General features: G+C 53.4%; 1 protein-coding gene and 1 long non-coding RNA gene across 6 annotated transcripts; one reads left to right on the top strand and one right to left on the bottom strand.

Annotated features, from left to right (window-relative positions):
- Positions 1-3,146: 3,146 nt before the first annotated feature.
- On the bottom strand, positions 3,147-9,781 carry LOC132684006 (uncharacterized). Its single transcript, XR_009612516.3, has 3 exons — positions 8,119-9,781; positions 3,959-4,049; positions 3,147-3,705 (listed from the first exon to the last, which is right to left on the bottom strand). It is a non-coding gene; the product is annotated as an uncharacterized LOC132684006 (long non-coding RNA).
- A 9,079-nt stretch (positions 9,782-18,860) lies between these two features.
- On the top strand, positions 18,861-20,187 carry LOC132676295 (uncharacterized). Of its 5 annotated transcripts, XM_081796543.1 has the most exons (4): positions 18,861-19,179; positions 19,237-19,362; positions 19,423-19,854; positions 19,897-20,187. In XM_081796543.1, the coding sequence occupies exons 1-4, from the start codon at positions 18,892-18,894 to the stop codon at positions 20,086-20,088; spliced, it is 1,038 nt and encodes a 345-aa protein (XP_081652669.1). In that variant the 5' UTR covers positions 18,861-18,891; the 3' UTR covers positions 20,089-20,187. The 5 variants fall into 5 exon arrangements, with proteins under 5 accessions (XP_081652669.1, XP_081652671.1, XP_081652670.1 ...); XM_081796545.1 differs by having other exon boundaries at positions 18,861-19,149; positions 19,237-19,858; positions 19,994-20,187; XM_081796544.1 differs by having other exon boundaries at positions 19,237-19,858; positions 19,994-20,187.
- Positions 20,188-21,524: the final 1,337 nt, after the last annotated feature.

Here is a 21,524-nt window from a genome sequence, read left to right as displayed (position 1 = left end):
CAACACACGATTCTCCTGTAGAATCATCACCTGCTGCTTACTTCCTCCTTAACCCCTTTCTCTCCCCAAAACTCTGAGTAGATGCCCCTGTATTACTCAGATGTTCGTCTCGAAGTATGGAGTGGATTAGTCTGAAAAAAGGAGTCAAACCGGTTTTTATTTTGTCGGATCTCTTGCAGTCTTTTCAAGCAACCGTCAGTGCGCTTTTTAAATTCTGCCTCCCAGGGGCCGCGTTTCAAACCGGCTGGCAGGGTTTGCTGCTTGCCATTGGGATCTCCCTCTAGTGACACAAAATTCGGTGTTGTTTACATTGTGTGCGTTCTGGGACCCACCTGCTGTACTCAATCTTTAGGAAAGATGTTACTTATGGATGTGGCAGTGTAATAGAAGTCATCGCCCTAATCCGATGAAAATCCATAATCGAGAAAGTCCATATTCGAGAAAATATGGCTTTTGATTGACGTTTAGATTCGATGCATGGAGACAAATGGTGAGAAGGGGAAAAATGAATGAATCCTGATGTTTGAGCATATCCTTTTCTCGGTACAACCCTGTCAAGGGCTTAGAATAAGGATGGAAACCCTAACTCAAGCTCATGCCAGGTCTCATCCACCCTCCAAGGTGAAGCACACCCTCTCTCTTGCTCTCCCTTCCAGCCATGCTCACTGCTCACTCACTCCCACCTCAGGGACCCCACACATGCTGTTCCTTCTACCTGGACGCGCTTCACTCCTTTTTGCCGGAATCACCCTCAGCTCTGGCCTCAAAGCCTTCCTCCCTCAGTGAAGCTCCCCCTGACCTTTTGATGGGCTCAGATGCCCAGAATTTATGCGTTAACGGTGCGCATGCCTCTAACAGTTGGCCTGTGGGACTAGATGATGTCTGTGTTGTTCTCTGTCTACACCTGCTGCTGTCCCGTAAGCAGGCACGGTTCATACAGAGGCCGAGTGTGCTGAATGAAGGACTCACCTCCATAAACACTTTCAAGTCTATCCCAATGAATAAATCTGTGGCACCATTTTATGGATGAGGAAGTCGAAGCTTAGAGATAGTAAGTCTGTTGTCCAAAGGCCAACAGCTGGTGAATGAAAGAGTCTATTTTCCAAAGCCATTGAGCTAAAGCTTCCCCAACTGTTTCTTAAAACAGACCTGGCTTTGGCTGAGTTACCCGGATGAGCATACTACTGTCGACTTCCCTCGGGGCTCCCTGAAACCTGGTTTTTTAATCCAAAGGGCAAAGGGGTAATGCAGTCTTTCCGGGCTAATCCTAGGAGGAAAGGACAAACCAGGAGCTGAATTCTCGTTTCCTAAGTGGGGCTCTTCTGGAGGGAGGGGCTGGGTAACAGCCCCCAGGCCTCCACCTCTGGGAACCCTTGTGGAGGACAGGGGTGATGGGAACCAGTGTCCCACACAGAGCTAGGCCTGTCCTGTGACATGTGGGAGGGGTTTTCACCTGCTTCTCCAGTGAAATAAAATGAGTGAATGAATTCTATCGGCCTTGCCAATAATGGTCTGGGTGCCGCTTTTAAAGAATGGTTTCTATATGAAATGGGATTTTCTCACGAGGTATAACTTAACACAAACCTTATCGATCTTTTACACTTTAGTGAGAATTAGTATTCACTTGCCCTCTGACACTAGCTGTATAGAAAAGAGAAGGGCAGGGAAGCACCTGGGTTATAACAGGCTTAGGGGTCTAAAACACTAGGAGGGAATGAAAGGGCCTGACTACAGTCTTTGTCCAATTTATAGTCTTTGCTGGATGGGCCCCGTCTCCAGGAGTGACCTGGTACCCAAGAGCTGTAAAGAAGGGGGTCCCCAGAAGGAGCAAGTCTGGCTTGAGGATCCACTCACTCCCGCCCACTCCCTCCTCTGTGGCAGGCGATGGTGAGTAGGTGTGATCCTAGCCCAGGAAACATGACACGGGTGTGACAGGCCCCCCGGGACCCCCAAGTGGCTGCGTAGATGCCCAAGTCTGGCCCCGCTCTGGAGCCCTCCGGCACTCCTGTTGCCCAAGGCCACGCCGGGCCCCCCGGCCTTGCCCCCAAGCCCCATTCGCCTGACGGGCTGGCCGGGGTCTCATTCGGCAATCACGTGCCAGGTCCTGTTTGGGATCAGGATGTCGCGGTGGACCAACCAGCAGTGACCTGCCCCGGGGCTGGGGGGTTGCTGCTGGGGACTGGAGCCCACTCCAGAGGGGGGTGTGCCTCTGGAAGCCACACAGCGCCGAGCAAGGCTCGTGCACCGGGGGTTACGGGGCCCTGCCCCAGTCGCCCGTGTGGTGTGGCCGCGGGGTCTGGACTCCCCGCCGTGGCTCTACCAGGTGACTCTAGTCCCTGCAGGACTGAGTTCCCCTCCTTGCTGCCTTCCCCGTTGCAGGTTCTGCACCCTGGAGCCTCTGCCTCACCCGACGGGCCGTCACTCACCCGACGGGCCGTGAGGCTTTGCACAGACCCTGCCGCCAGCCGCGTCTTCCTAACTTTACCGTAAATTGCCGGGAGCTGAGCTTCCAGAGCAAACACTCTGTTAGCTAGTGGGTCGCAGTTTGGGATACGAACTCTGGTTGTGGCCTCTCTGGGGCCATCAGCCGGGTGCAAACGCTGATGAGAGCCAGAGAGGCCTGGAGGACAGGCCCAGAAGGGAAACCGAGAGGGGAGAGATGGGCGGGTGGGCCTTTGGACCCCGGGGAGGGGGGCAGACTTGGTGGGGGGGGCTCCTGCCGTGAGAGCGGTCAGAGAGCACAGTGAAGGCCCTCCAGGGAGGGGAGCAGAGCAGCCCCCAGCCTGGGGACCGCCGTGCGGAAGGGAGGGGCAGGAGCCATCGGGGAGGAGGCTCTGTGACCTCACTAGCACTTTCTGGGTGTTTCACGGTGGTTCGTGCGAGTCTATGGCACGTAGCGGCGAGCATTTGAATTGCGACTCGGAATTTCCGGTGATTTTACAATGCTGTAACATACTAGACTTGGTTCCTACGGCTCCTGTAAGGTACACGGGGCCACTATTTCCATTTTATGGAAGGCGCTGCGCAAACACACAAGTGTTCCCTGGTCACACAGCCACTCACGACTAAGCACAGAGAGCGAATTCCGGAACTGCGGATCTCAGGGTGCTGGCAAAGTCCACAACATGGATTCCTCCAGGCTGTTTCGTCCCCTTCCTGTGTGCAGGGCGCCCCCTCCAGAGAGCAAGGATGAGCACAGAGGCCCAGGGAAGTGGGGAAACCCGGGTAAAAGGCGAGCGGGCAGAGGTGGTGAGGCAGCGGGTGAAAATGTTGGCTTGCGGCCTCATCCAGGCGGCATCGGGAGGTTCCCAGACCCCAGACAGGACACCTGCGGGCTGCTCCCTGACCCTCTGGCTCTCAGGTGCCTGCCCTGAGCCCGGGTGAGCTTCCCTAACACCCCACTCGTCTCCTTATGGAGCCCCCAGGATGTCCTCCAATCCCCTCTCCTAAAGCAGGCCTGGCGATCACCCGGACTAGGGAGGTGTCCCGTCCTAGAGCCCATCTTCTCACAGACACACTCCCTGGAGACATCCAGACTAGCGGGAGACGGCATGTCTCCCCTCCAGAGGGGCCCGGGGGCCTGGGTGAGTCCTGCGAGTGGGGACAGGGCCCCCCGGTACAGATGGAGCTTCACAGAGCAGGTGGTAAAGCATCAGGTCCTCCGAGGGGGGCCCGAGGGGGGCCCACGCGGACAGCCGGTGTCTCCTACAATGACAAAATGACAAATGAATGACACGTAAACCCACTGCGCACAGGGAGCCAGCCGGCAAGTGCTCCCGGAGCGAGCTTGCCGTGGGTGGAGGGGAAAAGTCTCGTATGACAAGTCGTCACTACTGGGGCCCAAGTTCACTATTACGTGGGGGAGGGGAGAGGTAGCACAGGTTACATCTCCAGAAACAGCACAAAGGGACACCAGGGCCTCCTGATGAGGTGCACGTTTCTGCCCCAAATGCCTCACCTGAACTCAACTGCGAGGAAACACTGGAAAACGCACATGGAAGGACGTTGTACTAAATAACTGGCCAGCACTCCTCGAAAGAGCCAAGATCCTAAAGGGCAAAGAGGAAAAAGGACAAGAGAAACCAGAATAAAGGAGGTTAAAAAAGCATGACAGTGACACACAGCTTGTGACTCTGGACCAGAAAAAGGACATCCAGGGTGCCCTCGGGGGGTCTGACTGTGCATGCAGGTGAGACCGTGGCATCAGACTGATTTCACCCCGGAGTTTGGTGATGCACTGTGGTGTGTGGACGGCCTCATCATCTGCGGAATCTGAGTGAGTGGAGAGTATTCGGGAATTCTGTGTCCCTTGTTTGCAACATTCTTGGGCCTCTAGAATTATTTCCAAGTGAAAAGTTAAGCGGTGAAAACATTTAATAAAGCAAGCTGAAGGATACATTTATTGATTTGTTTTAAAATGTCTATTTACTTTTGAGATAGAGAGAGATCGTGCACAAGCAGGAGAGGGGCAGAGAGAGACACACACAAAATCCAAAGCAGGCTCCAGGCTCCGAGCTGTCAGCACCGACCCAGCGCGGGGCTCAAACTCACGAACTGTGAGATCACGACCTGAGCCAAAGTCGGACGCTTGACCGACTGAGCCACCCAGGTGCCCAGGAAGGATATATTTTATTTTATTATTTTTTTAAAAAAATTTTTGATGTTTATTTATCTCTGAGAGACAGAGAGAGGGGGAGACACAGAATCCCAAGCAGGCTCCAGGCTCCGAGCTGCCAGCACCGAGCCCGCTGCAGGGCTGAAACCCACGAACCATGAGATCATGAACTGAGCCGAAGTCGGTCGCTTAAGACTGGAAGACTAGGAGGACAAAAAGATGGAAAACACTTGGGAGAAACGGAGTCCCAGAAAATGGGGTAAGAAAATCTAATGATTATCTAAGCGGAATTCTATAAGGATATAATAGGGACAGTGGGAAAGCTGCAATACTCAACAAGATAATGGCTAGGAGCTTTCCACACCGTTCACAGACATCAACTCATAGACCTAGGAGGCCGAATGAGTCCAAAGCAAGTAAATAAAAAGGAAATCTATATCTAAACACATCAGAAAAACTGCAGAGCACCAACAGAAAAGAAAAACCATGGACACAGAATCATACTTAAAATTGGAAAGGAACAGGGCGCCTGGGTGGTTCAGTCGGTTGAGCATCCGACTTCGGCTCAGGTCATGATCTCGCAGTTCATGGGTTCGAGCCCCACATCGGGCTGTGTGCTGACCTCTCGGAGCCTGGAGCCTGCTTCGGATTCTGTGTGTGTGTCTCTCTCTCTGCCCCTGCCCTGCTCGTGCTCTTCCTCTCTCTCTCAAAAATAAACATTAAAAAAAAAAAAAAGTTATGATAACCAAGGCAGAGCGGTATTGGCCTGGGATAGACAAATGGACCAGCGTAATAGAACACCATCCAGAGGTAGACCCACACTTATCTGTTTGATTGGTTTTTGACGAAGGAGCCAACGCATTTCAGTGGAGAGAGGACAGCCGTGAAGCTGAAACAAAGGATATCCATATAAAAAAAACAAAACAAAACAAAACAAAAAAACCACACCTCAGCCCCTCCCTTACACCAGACACAAAAATTAATTCGCAGTGGATTATTGACTCAAATGTAATAACTAAAAAAGCAAACCTTTATCTTCGAGCAGGCAACGATTTTTTAAGCAGAGCACAGAAAGCGCTGGACATGAGAGATCAAACTTGATCATTAGATTTCATTTGGGATCCTTCTAATAAAGATCATGAGGCAAATTAACAGGCAACGCGCAGACCGGGAGAAAATATCCCTAACCCATACATCTACCAAAGGACTTGTATCCAGAATATACAAAAAGCTGCTTCAACTTGATAACACTCATGATGGTTATAGTCTTCTAGTTTCAGAAACACAGTTTCCTATACACTTGTCAATGTTTCAGTAATAAATAGAGTCCAAGCATGGGTTAGCTGGATTCTCTGTTTAGTCTTACGTAGGCTGCACTCAAGGTATCAGCTTGGCTGTGTTCTCATTCGAGGCTTGACTGGAGAAGGATGTCTTCTAAGCCCACTCTGACTGCACGCTTCCTTGTAGTCGTTGGGCTGAGACCTTAGTTTCTCATCAGTTTTGGCCAGAGGCCACCTTCAGCCCTTAGAGATACCCCAGATTCCTGCCACCCAGGGCTACCCAAAAAGATTCCTTGTTTCCTCAAAGCCAGCAAGAGAGTGAGGGTGAGGTTGGGGCGGGGGGTGGGGAGGAAGGAGAGAAAGGGGGAAGGGAAGACAGAGAGGGAGGAAGTCCAACAAGGATGCTGAAGCCTTATGCGATCGTGACCACATACACCCGGACACCACGGTGGTGTTCACTGGTTAGAAGCAAGGTGTACGTCTCCCCACACTCAAGGGGAGGGAGTCGCACAGGGTGTGAGCCCCAGGACTGGGGGGGCGGGTCACAGGGGCCACTTCAAGAGCCTGACTACCACCGAAGCAAGTATAGATCCAACTTTTACTAGACTTTCTGGAAAAGCTGTAATATACCAGTAGAGCTATAACAAATAAACAGAATTGAAAAATGTGAAGGACACAGAAATTATTCTGTGGATAGAAAAAAACATTTTTTTAATGATCGTGAGTACTTTGGCCAGATTAAAATTATAAAGCAAACGCTGCATGATCTGAAAGAGAAGCTATCAGAGAAAAAGAAAGCATGTATGTAAAATATCAATCTAATAGTCAATATAAAATTTCAAAAATTAGATTGTAAATAAAGGCAAGGAAAACTCTCAGAAAATAGAAGCTCACCAAATTTCTAGTTTTTTCTTCCCCATATCTCAAATCAATAAAAGTATAAATAGTGTATTCTCAGTATTTAAAAGTTATGATGGAGAATTCCAGAAGACATGAGGTGAGCTTTGGGGAATGGAATGGGTAGGGGTAAGGGAAGGAAAAGCTGTTTTATGATGACCCTACTTTGTGTGTAATAATATTGCTTTGATTTGTAAGATACATACATTTGGAAAAATAAGACCATTGTTAGCCAATAATGGCACCAGCACCAGAGCTGCAACCAGACAATGAATGACAAATCTAAGAGGACTCACAGTCTGGCATATTTGGACAAACATAAAATGGTCGAGATTTTGGCCCCCAGCCTTATGGATTCAGACCCCTGGCTTTTGAGTGGATGCTTTTGCAGCAGTGGACTCACATTAATCAACTTAATAGACACCACTGTATAAACCATAACAATAACTTACAATTTATAATAAAGTATACAATTGCCTGAGGGACAATTTTTTCACCATGGACACTCGGCCTAGGAAAATAAACACTAACCAGAAAATTGCAATGGTAGATCTGGACCCCAAACAAAGGAGTTGGTTGAATGAATGGGGTATAAAGGATGTTTTGACGGAAGAGTCTTATCTGGGGTACGGGAATAGTCACAGTCCTTGCCCTGGACTGTGCTTTATGAGCCCAGTCAATGTCTGTCTCTGTGGCCATCTTTTTTCTCTGCTTCCTTTAGCTGATAAGTCTGCCCCACATTCACACACCCAATGAGATTAAGACATTACAGCATTCAGGTCATTGTTGGGACTCAGGGCGGGCTCAGTCGGTAGAGCATGTGACTCAATCTAGGGGTTGTGAGTTCAAGCCCCAAGTTGGGTGTAGAGATTACTTAAGACATTACATCATTCAGGTCATTGTCAAGTCAAGCTTTCTGGGAGCTATGCTGTACAATTAAGAAAGTTTTGCATATCTTTGCCCTCATGAGCTCTTTCCCTGTTTCAGTTTTACTCTCAGAGGGCATTCTTAGTTTTTAGTTTCAAGTACTTGAAAAGCTGCTCAACTATATTCCCAAAGCACCAAAACAGTTACAGTGTGTTAGCTAAAATAATCCGAGGTTTATTATTCATCTGTCAGTCAAATTAAAGAGTGATCTTTGAAAATAAATTTGTCTAGGTCTGCTTTAAGTTCCTCTGTTTCCATAACTTTAAAATAGTCTTTTTGCCCTAGTTATCTGAGAGTGATAATAGAGTATTTTTTTAGAGCACTTCAGCTTCCTAATAAGAAAGCTCATACAAACTATGAGCTCAGTTCCCTATAAAATGAAGAGAAAAACTAAATCACCTCCTCAGCCTCTATTTCTTCAAATGTTGCTCTGTCCGTTCTCTCCTTTCCTTCTGAAATGCTGTGCTTTCATTGTATCCCCCTCGTCTTGTACCTCCTTTGTCTTTTCCATCATTTTTCTCTGCCTGCTTCCATCTGCATATTTTCTTTGGCTTATCTTCCCGTTTATATATTCTCTCTTCAGCTGGGTCTAACCTGCTGCAAAACACACTCATTGTGTGATTAATGTGTTCCAGTTCTAGAATTTTTACTTTGTCCCAAACTGTTCTCACTTTTTTAAAGTTTTCAGTTTTCTGTTAAGAATTTTAAACCTTGCCTTTTAAAACCTTGAACACCATAAGCATAATTACTTTAGAGATTGTGTTTGAAAATTCTTTTCTCTAGAGCCCTTGTGTGCCTTTTTGATTGCCTGGTGTTTTTCTCATTCTAATTTATGGTGTGTTGTCCCCTCATGTTTCTGGTTATCTCGGATAGGGTGCCAAACATTGTATTTCAGGGGTTTCTTAGAAGTAGTTTGAGGGCTGGTAGGATGTCACCTTTCTCCAGAGATGACTTTCTTTTATTTCAACCAGGTACCTGGAGGTACCATCAACCTGGGATCACCTTAATACAATTTCAGTGGTTGACATACTTGGGGCCACTTGGGGAACTTGAAGTTGAGTGGTGGTCCATGTGGGGGTGAGTTACTTTTTCTTTCTTCTGACCTCTAGGCTGTGACCCATTGGGCTCCCAACTCAATGCTTCAGGGACTCATGGAGACCCAAACTTGGCAGGCCTGGATTCCTGCTTTTGACCTCCTGCTTCCCAAGGTGGCCAAAGTGCTTCTCAGATTCTGGCCTCCTCTTCCTGAATCAGCAGAAACCCCCAGGACAGAGGCAGCACCCAAGGTTGACCATTTCTCTGCGGGTTTCCACCTTCTCCTGGATCTTTACTCATACCATTTTATGACCTTGTTAGGGCTCCAATTCCTGGAAACAGTGTTCAAAGACATTTTACCCAATTGTTTTCATTTGGGGCTTTTGGTCCAAACTCTCTCTTCAGTCGAAATAACCGGAAGTCGATCTCGCTCAAAGCCATGACGAATAAACGTGACTTATCACATGCTCTCTTTTCGTTACTATATATTCCTCCGAGTCTCGGACATACAGTGCTCCACACTTCAAATATTTATATCTCAGTTTATACAATCCACAGCCATTCATTTTAATAAACTCAAAGACCAAAGTGTTAATTATGAGTCACACTGCAACAGTGGGTCATTTGTATTCTTTGTGATCCATTCAAGATTATTCTTCATAACCTGCACATCTTCAAACAACAGGAAGTGGGGTTATTTATTTCAAACAAGAAAAACATACAGAAAGATGGACTGGATCTGAATAAACAGGTGCATCTGTTAAAGTGAAATGTGGCCCAAAATTTTAAGAGAGGGTTTGTAACACAAACATACCCGCTTACACCTCTTCTGTTGGGTGTGGGTTGCTGTGGGATCACAGAGGGGGCACGGTTAGCCTTCACCAAAGGTGGTGACGTGTAGGTATCGGATCATGAGAGATGATCTCACGGCCACAGCAAGCTTCTCCAGCAGTTACTTATTCTTTAAAAACAAACAAACAAAACAGAAAAGTGCTGAGACACATCTTCTCTGTCGCACCACAGCTGGGGCACCTGCTCCCCTAAAATGGGGGCTCCCCGGCCTCAGGGACTCTGTGCATTGAAATTCACTGTCGTTCTGTCAGGGCTGCAAAGATAATTTCCATTATTTGCAGAATCAATGAACAAAGGCCGACATTACCAACTGTCCGTTCCAGGAAGTTCCTCCAGGGGCAGCCACAGTGGACATGGGGGCAGTTAGGGTGTTGGGGTTTGCAGGGACCCAGGTCTGGGCTGCTCTGTTTCCTTAGGAAGTGATTTAGGATAATATGCTAATGATGACGGTTGGGCTCGGCAAACCCAGCACATGCCACGGTGAATCCGGCTGGGGGCCAAGTCAATGGCTTTCAGGCTTTCCTTCCTCACATCCGAGGGGCACTGCCCTTGTTTCCACCGGCTCCTGAAAGCCATCCAACAGCAACCTAGGTCCTCGGCAGGTCTGCCCCCATGGGTGCTCGGGGTCTCTGGCTTTCCCCGAGAGCAGAGCGGGAGGTATTTGGGGCTTCAGGAAGCCAGAAGACCAGCTGCCTTGGACGGGGGATATGGAGACCCAGGGGTGGGGCTGCCTGGCCGGGCTGCGGAGGCAGAAGTGGAGCCGGGGCATCCTCTTTGGGGACTGGCAAGAAGTCTGCAGCCTGGAGAGGGCCAGAAAGAGGGGCCCACTGGACAGGTTGGAGGAAAAGCAGGGGAGGAGGGCGTGGCCAGAGCCGGCCTCAGTTTCTCTCTCCTTGGAGCGGGAGACTGCACTTGGCCACAGAGGACTCGGGCTCCTGACAGCTCTTCCCCTGCCTCCCTGCTGAGCTGACGTGACCCAGTTCCCCACCTTCCTGAGTCCCCCGGCCCAGTGACTCCCCCAGGTGCACACCAGACAGAGCACACTGTCCACCTGGGAGGGACACAGCCATGGAGCCGGTGGGTGCAAATGTGCTCTGCGTCCCACGTGAGTCAGGGGCAGGCTTGGCTGAAAGTCGTCTGGGACCAGGAAAGTGGGACGCAGCTGAGCCTTATGAGACAGCTCTCTCCACACTGTCAGCTGGTGCTCCCCCCACCTGTGGCCCGGGGACACAGCCACCAATACGGAATCACGGGGAGTCAGAAAGCACCTATACGTCCCCAAACCAGAGTCGCAAGGGGCAAGGCTCTGCATCATTCCTGACGTCGGGCGGAACCCCACGGGGTGATGTCTGCAATCACTGAGGAACCACGTCCCAGAGGCTGTGATGGGTGACGGGCAGGTCGCCCGAGGGCCAGAGGCCGGTGTGTACTTTCTGGGCAGGGGAGAGGGCTGCGTGGCACCCGCCCGTGGCCTGCTCTGCCTGGCACTCTGGGGATGTGCCTGGCTCCCCGGGGCCAGCCACAGGGCTGTGCCTCTGTTTATTCCTCGTTTACCTGGTTCTGAGGGCTGGCAGGCTGGCAGACATCCACGGCGGGCAAAGATAAAAGGTGGACCCAGGCCAGGGGGCGAAGACAGCCGCGGAGGGAGGGAGTCAGGGCTGCGGCTGGGCCCCAGCGTCCACTCCCTGCCAACCAAGTCCTCAGCCGAATGCAGCCTGTCCACAAGGCCCCCACTGCCTGGTCGTCAGAGGCGTTTGCCCGGCCCTCCCCGGGGCCTTGAATCTTGGGTGTGCTTGACCTCCAGGGAGCAGGCCACATCTGGGGGGGTCTCGAGCCCAGACCCTCACAGAGGATGGGGGGACACGAGCTGGAGGCAGGGTGGTAAGGGCTGGGGATGGTGTCCGTGAGGGGACTCCCTGGATGGAAGGAGCCTGGCCCACCCCGGGAAACATTCTGCAGAACAGCAACAGGCCGTCCACGCCTCCCAGCCCACAGGGGACCAGGAGCTGAGCCTGGATGGGGGAACGGCGACCTTCCTGCCTGCCGGTGGCGCCCTGCCCTCCCCCACACTCACCCCAAGCTCCATGTCTGTTTGCTTGTGTCCTCCCGGGTCTTCCGCTGTCCCCAGGGCCTGATCTGGGGCCTCCCTCCCTCCCATCAATGACACTGGGACGAAAGGCCCGTTGTCCCTGGCTTCTGTGTTGATTTCCTTACGGGTCCAGGGGAACACCCGGCTCCCCAGACACGGGCCGAGGCAGGACTGGAGCGGGAGCCCCGGGGGAGGCGACCACGCCGAGCGGGTCTCTGCGGGTCCGCAAGCTGCGAGTTCGGGGCCGAGGCGCAGGCACTGGCAGGGGCGTCTGGCAGGAGGGTCCACCAGGGTGTACGGGGCCAGGGACCTCAGACCCAGAGACGCTGCTGGCGGATGCAGGTGACGGCGGTCCTGGGTGGGACTCTGGAGAACGTGCACGGGTGTGAACTGGGCCCCGGGAGGCTGCGGACCCCAGTCTCCACCGGAGATCAGAGACACCTTTGTTTTGCCTGTGTGCATGGGGATTGTAACGGCTTCCTCGTGGCCACGGCGAGCCCGTGGGGCCGCGCCCAGCGCATTGCCAGGGCTGGGTCAATATTTGCCATTTTTTTCTCGCATGTTTGTTTTCTAACAGTAAACACCCCTGGATTTAGGTTTACCTCTCGGGGGAAAAATGGGTCAGGGAACTTGGATCCAGAATGATGTTGCTCTGAGGGGCACTGGGTTTCCGCCCTGACTGTGGTCAGAAAGCCAGCATCCAGGGGCGCCTGGGGGGCTCAGTCGGTGGAGCGTCCGACTTCGGCTCAGGTCACGATCTCACAGTCCCTGAGTTCGAGCCCCGCCTCGGGCTCCGCGCTGACAGCTGGGAGCCTGGAGCCTGCTTCAGATTCTGTCTCCCTCTCTCTCTGCTCCTCTCCCACTCGCACTGTCTCTCTGTCTCTCTCTCTCAAAAATAAACATTAAAAAATTTTTTTTAAAAATAAAGAAAGCCAGTGTCTGCACTGAAAATCCCGCTAAGCAGGCTAGAGCAGGTGGGACGGGCCTGAGGGGCCACGGGCGCTCTCAGACCTTCTGCCCTATCAAGAACCCTCCCACACAGTCCAGAGAGAGCTCTCGGGCACACGGAATTCTCCAGACCACTCCAACAAATGCACTGGCATCCAACGTCCTCCATTATTTTAGGTGAAAATTCTATTAACATGCCCTGAAGAGTGGGGGAAATTTAGCGGGAGGACCGTGTGACTATTTTCGTAAGACACGGAGAAAACACGGCCTGATGGCGTGTGCTGACCTGTGCCCGCCCTGGATTTCCTGCTTTTTAAAGCATATGCCCTCCCCCCGCACTGGACAGAGATTCTGGCTTCCTCACTTACCCACCAGGGCGGACGCCACTGGCTGCCAGCCCAATATCCAACCCCCCACGTCCTAACTAACAGGGCAGATAAGGCGCCCAGGTAAAAGGAGTCAGCTTTCCAGACTCTCTGAAGCTAGAGGTGGCCGTAGGAACCTTCTGGCAAACCTGCTATGGCTTCTGGGGAAACTTTACTTCCCCAGAACAGACACCATCCCCCTTCTCCCATTCTTTCTTTCTCCTTGAACCACGGGAGCAACGCCCGGAGCTACAGCAGCCACCTTGTAATCACGAAGCAATGATGTGCGGAATAAAAGTCAGCAGTAAGGGTGATAGAGGAAGGAGATGGGGAGAGAAAGGGGGTCTGACGGCACCGTGGGGCCACTGTCCCCAAGCGGGGCCGGGGTTAGTCAGGGTGCGTGTTATTTGCAGGGGAACGAGGGTTCGTATGGGGGGCTTTATAACGTGATCAGAAGAGACCAGGGTTGAAGTCGGGGGGACGTGCTGGCCGTCCCTATATTGCTGCTGACGAGGACACGGGAGGTGCGTGGCAAGGACACTCACAGGGGCCCCCTGGAGGAGAACTGAAGGCTGAAATGCTGTGAGGTCCCACCTCTCCCAGGACCCCCACACGTGGCCGGATGTGTGGCATGGCCGTGGTTCTGTGTGGGTTCCACCAGCGAGATGCCTGACAAGAGACAAAATCTCTGCTTCTCTGGCCCTCAGTTTCTGTTTGTCGGATTGCGTTTCTTTGTTCTTGACTCTAAATTCAGGTTTCTTCCTCATCTAGTCTCCACGCCCGGCTGAGGGGGCAACATGGCCAAGGGTCGGGGGGGGGGGGGGCTCCCAGGAAGCCTGCCCAGAAAGCCTGCCAAAAATTGCCCTTGGCAACATGACCAAGGATGGGGGGGGAGGGGGGAGCAAGAGAATTCGTTGGAAACCCTCTTCTGCCTCTGATACAAGGCCACGTACTGTTGGGGATGGTGGTGGGGAGGTGTTTCCACATAAGACAGAACTATTTTTACCGAAGTGTTTTGTTTTTCTTCCTGTTTTACAAGAACACACACGAGGTATAACAGGGGTTGGTATGAACTCAGTCACCCTGAACCCAAATATTTACATTCCAGGTACCTGAGTCTTTCTCTCACGCCTACTGGACCCAGTCAGGTGCCAACAGGTATACGGGAAAAAGTGCCCTGCCCCGAGATGGGGACGGCGTGGGGCTCCTGAGGGCGGTCATTGGAGGGGCATGTTCTTATCTGCCCTCCTACTTATCATCAGCGATTCTTACTTCCAGTACTCCCGTGCACAACCTTGACTCCTCCTAGCACAGTCCGGGGGTGGAAGGTGGAGGAGACAGGCTGGGGCTAATTCCGCTCTAAACAGCAGAGAACCCCCCTTCTTCCCCTCCCCCCATCCAGGGCGGCCCCACCAGGCTGTCGGTGCTGAGGAAGTCAGGGCCAGGTGGTGGATTTGTATCGCTGGCTTCAGACCTGGCGTTTGTATACGATAGGTGCTCAAGCTTGGTTCACTGCGGTCTCCCTTTTCTGTTTGGAAAAAAAGGGACTGCTTTCGCCTTAAGGAAAGGACTCTTATTTGCACGTGAAACCCAAACAGAAATCTGGTGATGCTCCGGGCATCCGGGCATCTTGGTGCAGCTTGAGGATTTCACGTAATTCACATCACAGGGTGTTTGATGCTCACCGTGGGCCCATTTGGGAGAAAGTTACTAGAGAATAACACACACACACACACGCACACATCCTAGGTCACAGGGAATCAAGACTGAGGTCTCACCCATAGTAAAGACGCCCCTTACCTCTCAGCCTGTACCTCTCAGCAAAACTAACAGGGGCCGACTAGGTACACACTGACAGGTCATGTTCTGAAAGATCATCTCCCCCTTTCAGGGGTGTTAGAATGTGGCCTTGACTCAGCGAAAGAGTTCGTTATCTTGACTCGATGGGTGACGCCACGTGGGAGAGACCAGATTCACACACCTGAAATAAATTTAAAAAACGAAGACAATCCACCGTCATGAGCTACACGGTTTGGCAGAGGCGACAGGTGGTGTCGGGGTTCAGAAAGGAGGGGTGCCAGCCGGTGCTGAGAGACGCGGGAGGCTTTGGAAAGAAGGTGAAGTTATTCGAGCCCCCGAAGGGGAAGCTCTGGGTGAAACGGGAGTCCAGGAAGCCCAGTCGTGGGCAGGACTTGGCACTTGGGCGTGGGGTGGGCACAGCAGGGGCAGTGGGTGTTCAGGAGGCCAGTCAGACGACTGCGGCACAGGCCGCGAGGGTGGGAACGCCTGTCACCCGTACAGGACACCCAGCAGGCATGGAGCTCTCCGTGAGCTGTCACATTTGATGCCCATAACGGCCCCGGGAGAGAAGCAGGCTTCCCGGGAGCCGAGCCTGAGATAAGGACGCGCGCACAGAGTGGTGCACTCAGGAAGAGCGTCCAGGAGGGGGGAAGGCAGAGAGGGGAAGCAGAAGAAGGTAAACTAGGCCAATAGGAAGGAGCCGGGTTGGTCCCTGTCAGCCCGGGGCTGGCTCAGCGTGGGTGGGCATAAAGCCCCAGGCACTGCGGACTCAGTCACATGTGTGGTGACGGCTATGCTCCCAGGAGAGCCAGGACAGGGATGGGGGGTGGGGGGGTGCTGCTAGAAGCTGTCTCACAGAAGCCAGGGGAAGCACGCAGGTGTGGTGGGTGACGGGGTCAGAGGGCATCTGGGAGCAGCACCAGCGACATTGGCCACAGCAGGCGTCATTACCCTCCTGTACAGATGACGCGTCAGAAATACCCAAAAAAGTGATCGCAGTCCCTATGGGGACGTTGTGAGGACCTAGAAACACGTTCTCTCACTGCGGATAAAGCACTTCATGCATTTATCCATTCAATGAACAATGACTTCTTATTATTCACTTGTGAGCCTGAAAAATAAAGCTGCTAGTTGTTTTACCAGCAAAAGAAGACGGGAGTACTTGGGAATAGCAGAGAATTACAGTCTCAGACAAGTTAGCTAGGGCAAAGCCATGGGCAAGTCTGGATAATGGAGGAGCAGAGGCTCTTTTGTAGATGAAAGTGAGGCTGAGGGTGTTGTAAGCACAAAGCTCATTGGCGTAAACCGGGAGCTGGAGGTGTCATGGCTTCTTATTGGCTGGGCTGTTGCCCTGAGAGGGAGAGACGTCCTTCCTCCTCCTGTAAGGTAGTAGCTCAGGGCAGGGCGTGTCTCTTCCTGTTGGCTTTGCAATGGAAGATGAGTGGTGGGGCTGAGAGCTCCCCCTCCCGGCCCCCCACTCCATTTTAGTGAGGTCTGTCTGTATTAATTTGCACCCACCCTTTCACGACACCCAACTTACTGGGTAAAGGGTTTGCTTGCATGGGAGAGAAATTGGAATTACAATAGGGAATACAGAACCATCGGTGAACTGTAGAATTTTTCAATTATCTTGTGTTCCCTTTGTTCTACATGAAGATGGGTAGATGATAGATAGATAGAGACCAACAGTCGAGCCCTATCTCACACCGTATACAAAAATCAGCTCAAAGTGGATCAAAGGCCTAAATGTAAGAGCTAACATCATAACATTCTAAAAATAAAACACAGGGGCAGATCTGCATGACCTTAGATTTGGCGACAGTTTCTTCGGTATGAAACCAAAAGCACGGGCAACAACAACAAAAATGTGTAGACACCCTGGACTTCATCAAAATTAAAAAAGATTTATGTATCAAAGGACGCTATCAAGAGAGTGAAAAGACAATCCACAGCACAGGGAAGATATTTGCAAATCCTAACTCTGAGGAGGGCCTAGCGTCCAGAATGTGTAACTCCTGTCGCTCAACAACAAAAAGACGTACAACCCAATTGAAGATGGGCTGAACACTTTGGTGGACATTTCTCCAAAGAGGATACACAGGTGGCCAACAAGCACTCAAAAGGACACCCCGTGTCCTTGGTCATCGGGGAAATGCGCGTCCAAACCACAAGAAGATGCCACTTCACGCCCACTAGGATGGCTCCAATGTTTTTCATGCCGAACACAATGGAACCGGTGTTGGGGAGCCCGCGGAGGAACTGGGGCCTCGCACCTCACTGCTGGGAATGTAAAATGGCGCGGCTGCGGTGGAAAGTGGTCTGGCGGTTCGTCGAAAGGTAGACACAGAGTGACCATCTGCCCCAGCAATCCCACTGCTAGGTATATACGCCCAAGAGAACCGAAAAGAGCTATTCCAACAAAAACTTGCACAAAAATGTCCACGGCATCACTGTTCACGACAGCCAAGAGGTGGAAACGACCAAATGTCCACTGACTGACGAACGGGTAAGTACAATGTGGTCTCCCCGGTTGGTGGAATATTACTCAGCCATGAACAGGAGCGGAGCAGGGACACCTGCTACAACGCGGACGAACCTGGAGAACATGATTTTCAGTGAAAGTAGCCGGACACAAGAGGCCACGTGCTGCGGGATTCCTTGTTTGTGGAATGTGTGGGACAGGCAAAGCCATAGAGACAAGAGCAGATTAGTGACGGACGGGGGCTGGGAGGGGGGCTCCGAGATAGTGCGGGATTTCCTTCTGGATTGATGAGAATGTTCTGGAAGTAGAGGGTGGTCGGGGTTGCACAACATTGTGACTCCGCTAAATGCCACTGACTTGTACTTTTTAAAACAGTTAAATGTTCGGGTGCTTGGGTGGCTCAGTTGGTTGAGCATCTGGCTCTTAGTTTCGGCTCAGGTCGTGATCTTGGCGTCGTGGGATCAAGCCCCATGTCAGGCTCCACACAGAATGTGGTGCCATCTTGAGATTCTCTCTCTCTCCCTCTAACACTCGTGCACGCTCTCTCTCTCCCTAAAAAAAAAAAAAAAAAAAAAAAAAAAAAAAAAAAAATATATATATATATATATATATATATATATATAGTTAAATGGTAAATTTTATATTATGTGTTCACACACACACACATACACACACATGCACACACACCCCACAACTGCTAAGGGATTTCTAGGAGTGAGACCCCACACTCAACAGCACTGGAAATTATCAACACTATATATTTTGGCTGATCTGACAGGTGGGACATTTATGCTTTAACTCGAGAAACTTTATTAATGAGCTCAGATAGCTTTCCATACACTTACTGGAAATTCGAGTGTTTTGAATTTTGTATTTGATTCTTTTGTACCTTCTCCTGCCTTGGTTGTGGGGACTTTTAAATTCCGTATCGATCTTTCATCCGTCATGCACACCTCCAATATTTTCTGGCAGTTGGGTATCTTCAGTTTGCATGCCGAGAAGATTCCCTTTGGGTTTTGGCGGAAATGACACCGGTGATGGCGGATCGGGGCCAAGTCCCTGCGTTTCCCACCCGCGACTCTCTCGGGTCCCCGGCGCATGTACATTGCCTGCGTTCTGTGGTCAAGTTTGACTCTCTCGTGCACGTCTTACCCTCTTAACATTCCTTGTAGGCGCTTCACGGCTTGGCCCGCAAGGGCCCTGGGTGTCCGTCCCTCGGAGCGGCTGGCGGAGGGGACGTCGATCGCACACTGAGCGGCGGCATGAGTGTGACGTTAGAAACCGTGACAGTCACCCAGCAAAACCTGCCTCGAATATTTCTGGAGCCAAACAAAGGACAGGGAAAAACAGCGTCCTGCAACCGACTCACAAGACGACTGAGTAAAATCTAATCGTAGAAAATAAAGCAGCGCTAATGAGGGCTTACCCTGCAAGCAGCTCTCAGACCAACAAGGAAGGAGGCGTGTGAGCCGTCGGCTGGGACAACACGCAGCCGGGAGGTATAAAAGCCGACAGACAGCCGGAGCTCCTCACACACTCACACACACACACTCGCACACACACTCACACCCACTCCCTCCTGCAGCCCCACCGCCCCCGCCATGGCCGCGTCCACCCTGTCCGTCTGCTCCAGCGACCTGAGCTATGGCAGCCGCGTCTGCCTGCCCGGGGCCTCGGACTCCTGCCCCGACTCCCCCTGGCAGGTGGACGACTGCCCAGAGAGCTGCTGCGAGCCCCCGTGCCGCGCCCCGGCCCCCTGCCTGACCCTCCTGTGCGGCCCCTCCTCCCCCTGCCGGGGAGACTGCTGCACCCCTGCGTGCTGCAAGCCCGTCTGCTGCACCCCTGCGTGCTGCAAGCCCGTCTGCTGCACCCCTGCGTGCTGCAAGCCCGTCTACTGCACCCTTGCGTGCTGCAAGCCCGTCTGCTGCACCCCAGTCTGCTGTGAGGACTCCCCCTGCACAACCTCTTCATGCTGCCAGCCCGCCTGCTGCACCTCCTCCCCCTGCCAGGAAGACTGCTGCACCCCTGCGTGCTGCAAGCCCGTCTGCTGCACCCCTGTGTGCTGCAAGCCCGTCTGCTGCACCCCTGTCTGCTGTGAGGACTCCCCCTGCACAACCTCTTCATGCTGCCAGCCCGCCTGCTGCACCTCCTCCCCCTGCCAGGAAGACTGCTGCACCCCTGCGTGCTGCAAGCCCGTCTGCTGCACCCCTGTGTGCTGCAAGCCCGTCTGCTGCACCCCTGTCTGCTGTGAGGACTCCCCCTGCACAACCTCTTCATGCTGCCAGCCGTCCTGCTGCACCTCCTCCCCCTGCCAGGAAAACTGCTGCACCCCTGTGTGCTGCAAGCCCGTCTGCTGCACCCCTGTGTGCTGCGAGGACTCCCCCTGCTCAGCCCCCTCCTGCTGCCAGCCCAGCCCCTGCTGCAGACCCTCCTCCTGCGTGTCTCTGCTCTGCCGCCCCGTGTGCAGGGCCGCCTGCTGCACCCCTGCCTCCTCCTGCTGCCGCCCAGCCTCCTGCGTGTCCCTGCTCTGCCGCCCCGTGTGCAGGCCCACCTGTTGCACCCCTGTGTGCTGCAAGCCCGTCTGCTGCACCCCTGTGTGCTGCGAGGATTCCCCCTGCTCAGCCCCCTCCTGCTGCCAGCCCAGCCCCTGCTGCAGACCCTCCTCCAGTGTATCCCTGCTCTGCCGCCCCGTGTGCCCCCGCCCCGCCTGCTGCGCCCCGGCCTCCTCCTGCTGCCGCCCGGCCTCCTGCATGTCCCTGTTCTGCCGCCCCACGTGCCCCCGCCCTGCCTGCTGCTGACCGGCTCCAGCTTCTGCCTCTAGAAGACCTTCTGCCATCTTTGCTCCAGAGCGCAGACGTCCTCTCTCAGGAGCCCCGGAACCGCTCTGGGGGCGCCAGGACGCCCCCTGCTCCTCGGTGGACGCACGGCTGCTGCCTTCTGGGGATCCGGACATGCCCGGCTTCCCTTTCTGCAGACAGGTCCCTCAACGGGGGGTGGGGGGGGCTGCTGCACCCTGGAACCCTCCCCTGCAGGGCTGGTTGCTCGCATTCCGGGTGACAAAGGCCACTGCTATCATCAATAAAACGTCTGGATCATGAAACAGAGATGGCTGTGTTGTTCCCTCTCCTCTGAGCCCAGAGACCACGCCAAAGCGGGCAGCGTTTGCTCTGCCTGGTGGAAGCAAGCGACAAAGACGCAGCCTCCAAGTCCAAGTTCAAAGCCCCCGAAAGAGGAGATCTGCACGCATACTCCACTTCCCTTCCCACCCCGCGGCCCCACCCTCCTCCCGGGGAAGAGCCAGGCCTTCCCCGGGCTGGGCCCGGCACGTGAGTGCGGCAGCAGAAGCCTCGCACCCTGAGTGGGCCTCGGGCCCTGCCCACGCCTGGCCCCCTGCCCGTGCAGGTTAAAGGTGAGCTGGGGGCAGCACGACCCTACCCGGTGGGAACCCGAGGGCCCAGTAACACCGCGCTGACGCCCTTGGAGAGAGGCGTCCACACGCAGGAACGCCTGCGTGCTGGTCTGGGCACGAGGGCTGACGCTCTGAGCGCCAGCAGATTCCCGCGGGCCCCAGGAGGGGTGCAGGGGTCGGTTCAGGCATCACGCATTCTGCTCGAGGTTTCAAGGCCTGATTGAGGAGACAGGGAGCAAAACGCTGCCTTGTGAACCAATCCTCAGGACAGTGGAAGAGGACGAGCCTGCAGTCTCAGTGGACCACTAGCACTAGAGAGGGTCAGGGAGCACCGGCCAGACCCACCAGGTCAGCATCAGGCTCCCTATTTGTCCCTTGTGCCAGGGACAGACGGAAGAGGCCCTCGGGAGCAGAATAGCAGAGGCCGGCAGCCGGGAACGGGAGGTACCTCCTCGCAGAGGCTGGCTCTCCCCACCCCCCTCCCAGGGAAGCAGAGACAGAGCAAATTCCCCAGGGGCCTGTGAAGAGAAAGGGGCTGGATTGTTACCTGCCTTGACTCCTAAACCCCTCAGTTTCCCCACATTTATTCAAAACCTCGTCCATTCGAATTTTAAGAAAAATTCCACCGTCTGCACAGATAGACGGGCAGATAGGATTCCTCACAGCACAGAGTGAGAGACGTGAGGAAGTTCCGCCTCATCCGGAACCAAAAAGAGTGCAGTGCAGGGATGTTGACTCACGTGGAAACCGGCAACCCACAACGCACAACGGTGCCAGGATAGTGCATGGGAGGGAGGGGCAGGGCCCCTGCAGGACGCGCCCCCG

This window comes from Panthera onca, chromosome C2 (assembly GCF_046562875.1).
Source record: "Panthera onca isolate mPanOnc1 chromosome C2, mPanOnc1 haplotype 2, whole genome shotgun sequence".
Taxonomy (NCBI): domain Eukaryota; kingdom Metazoa; phylum Chordata; class Mammalia; order Carnivora; family Felidae; genus Panthera; species Panthera onca.
The sequence above is the reverse complement of the archived record's forward strand: the minus strand, read 5'-3'. Positions and strand labels throughout refer to the sequence as shown.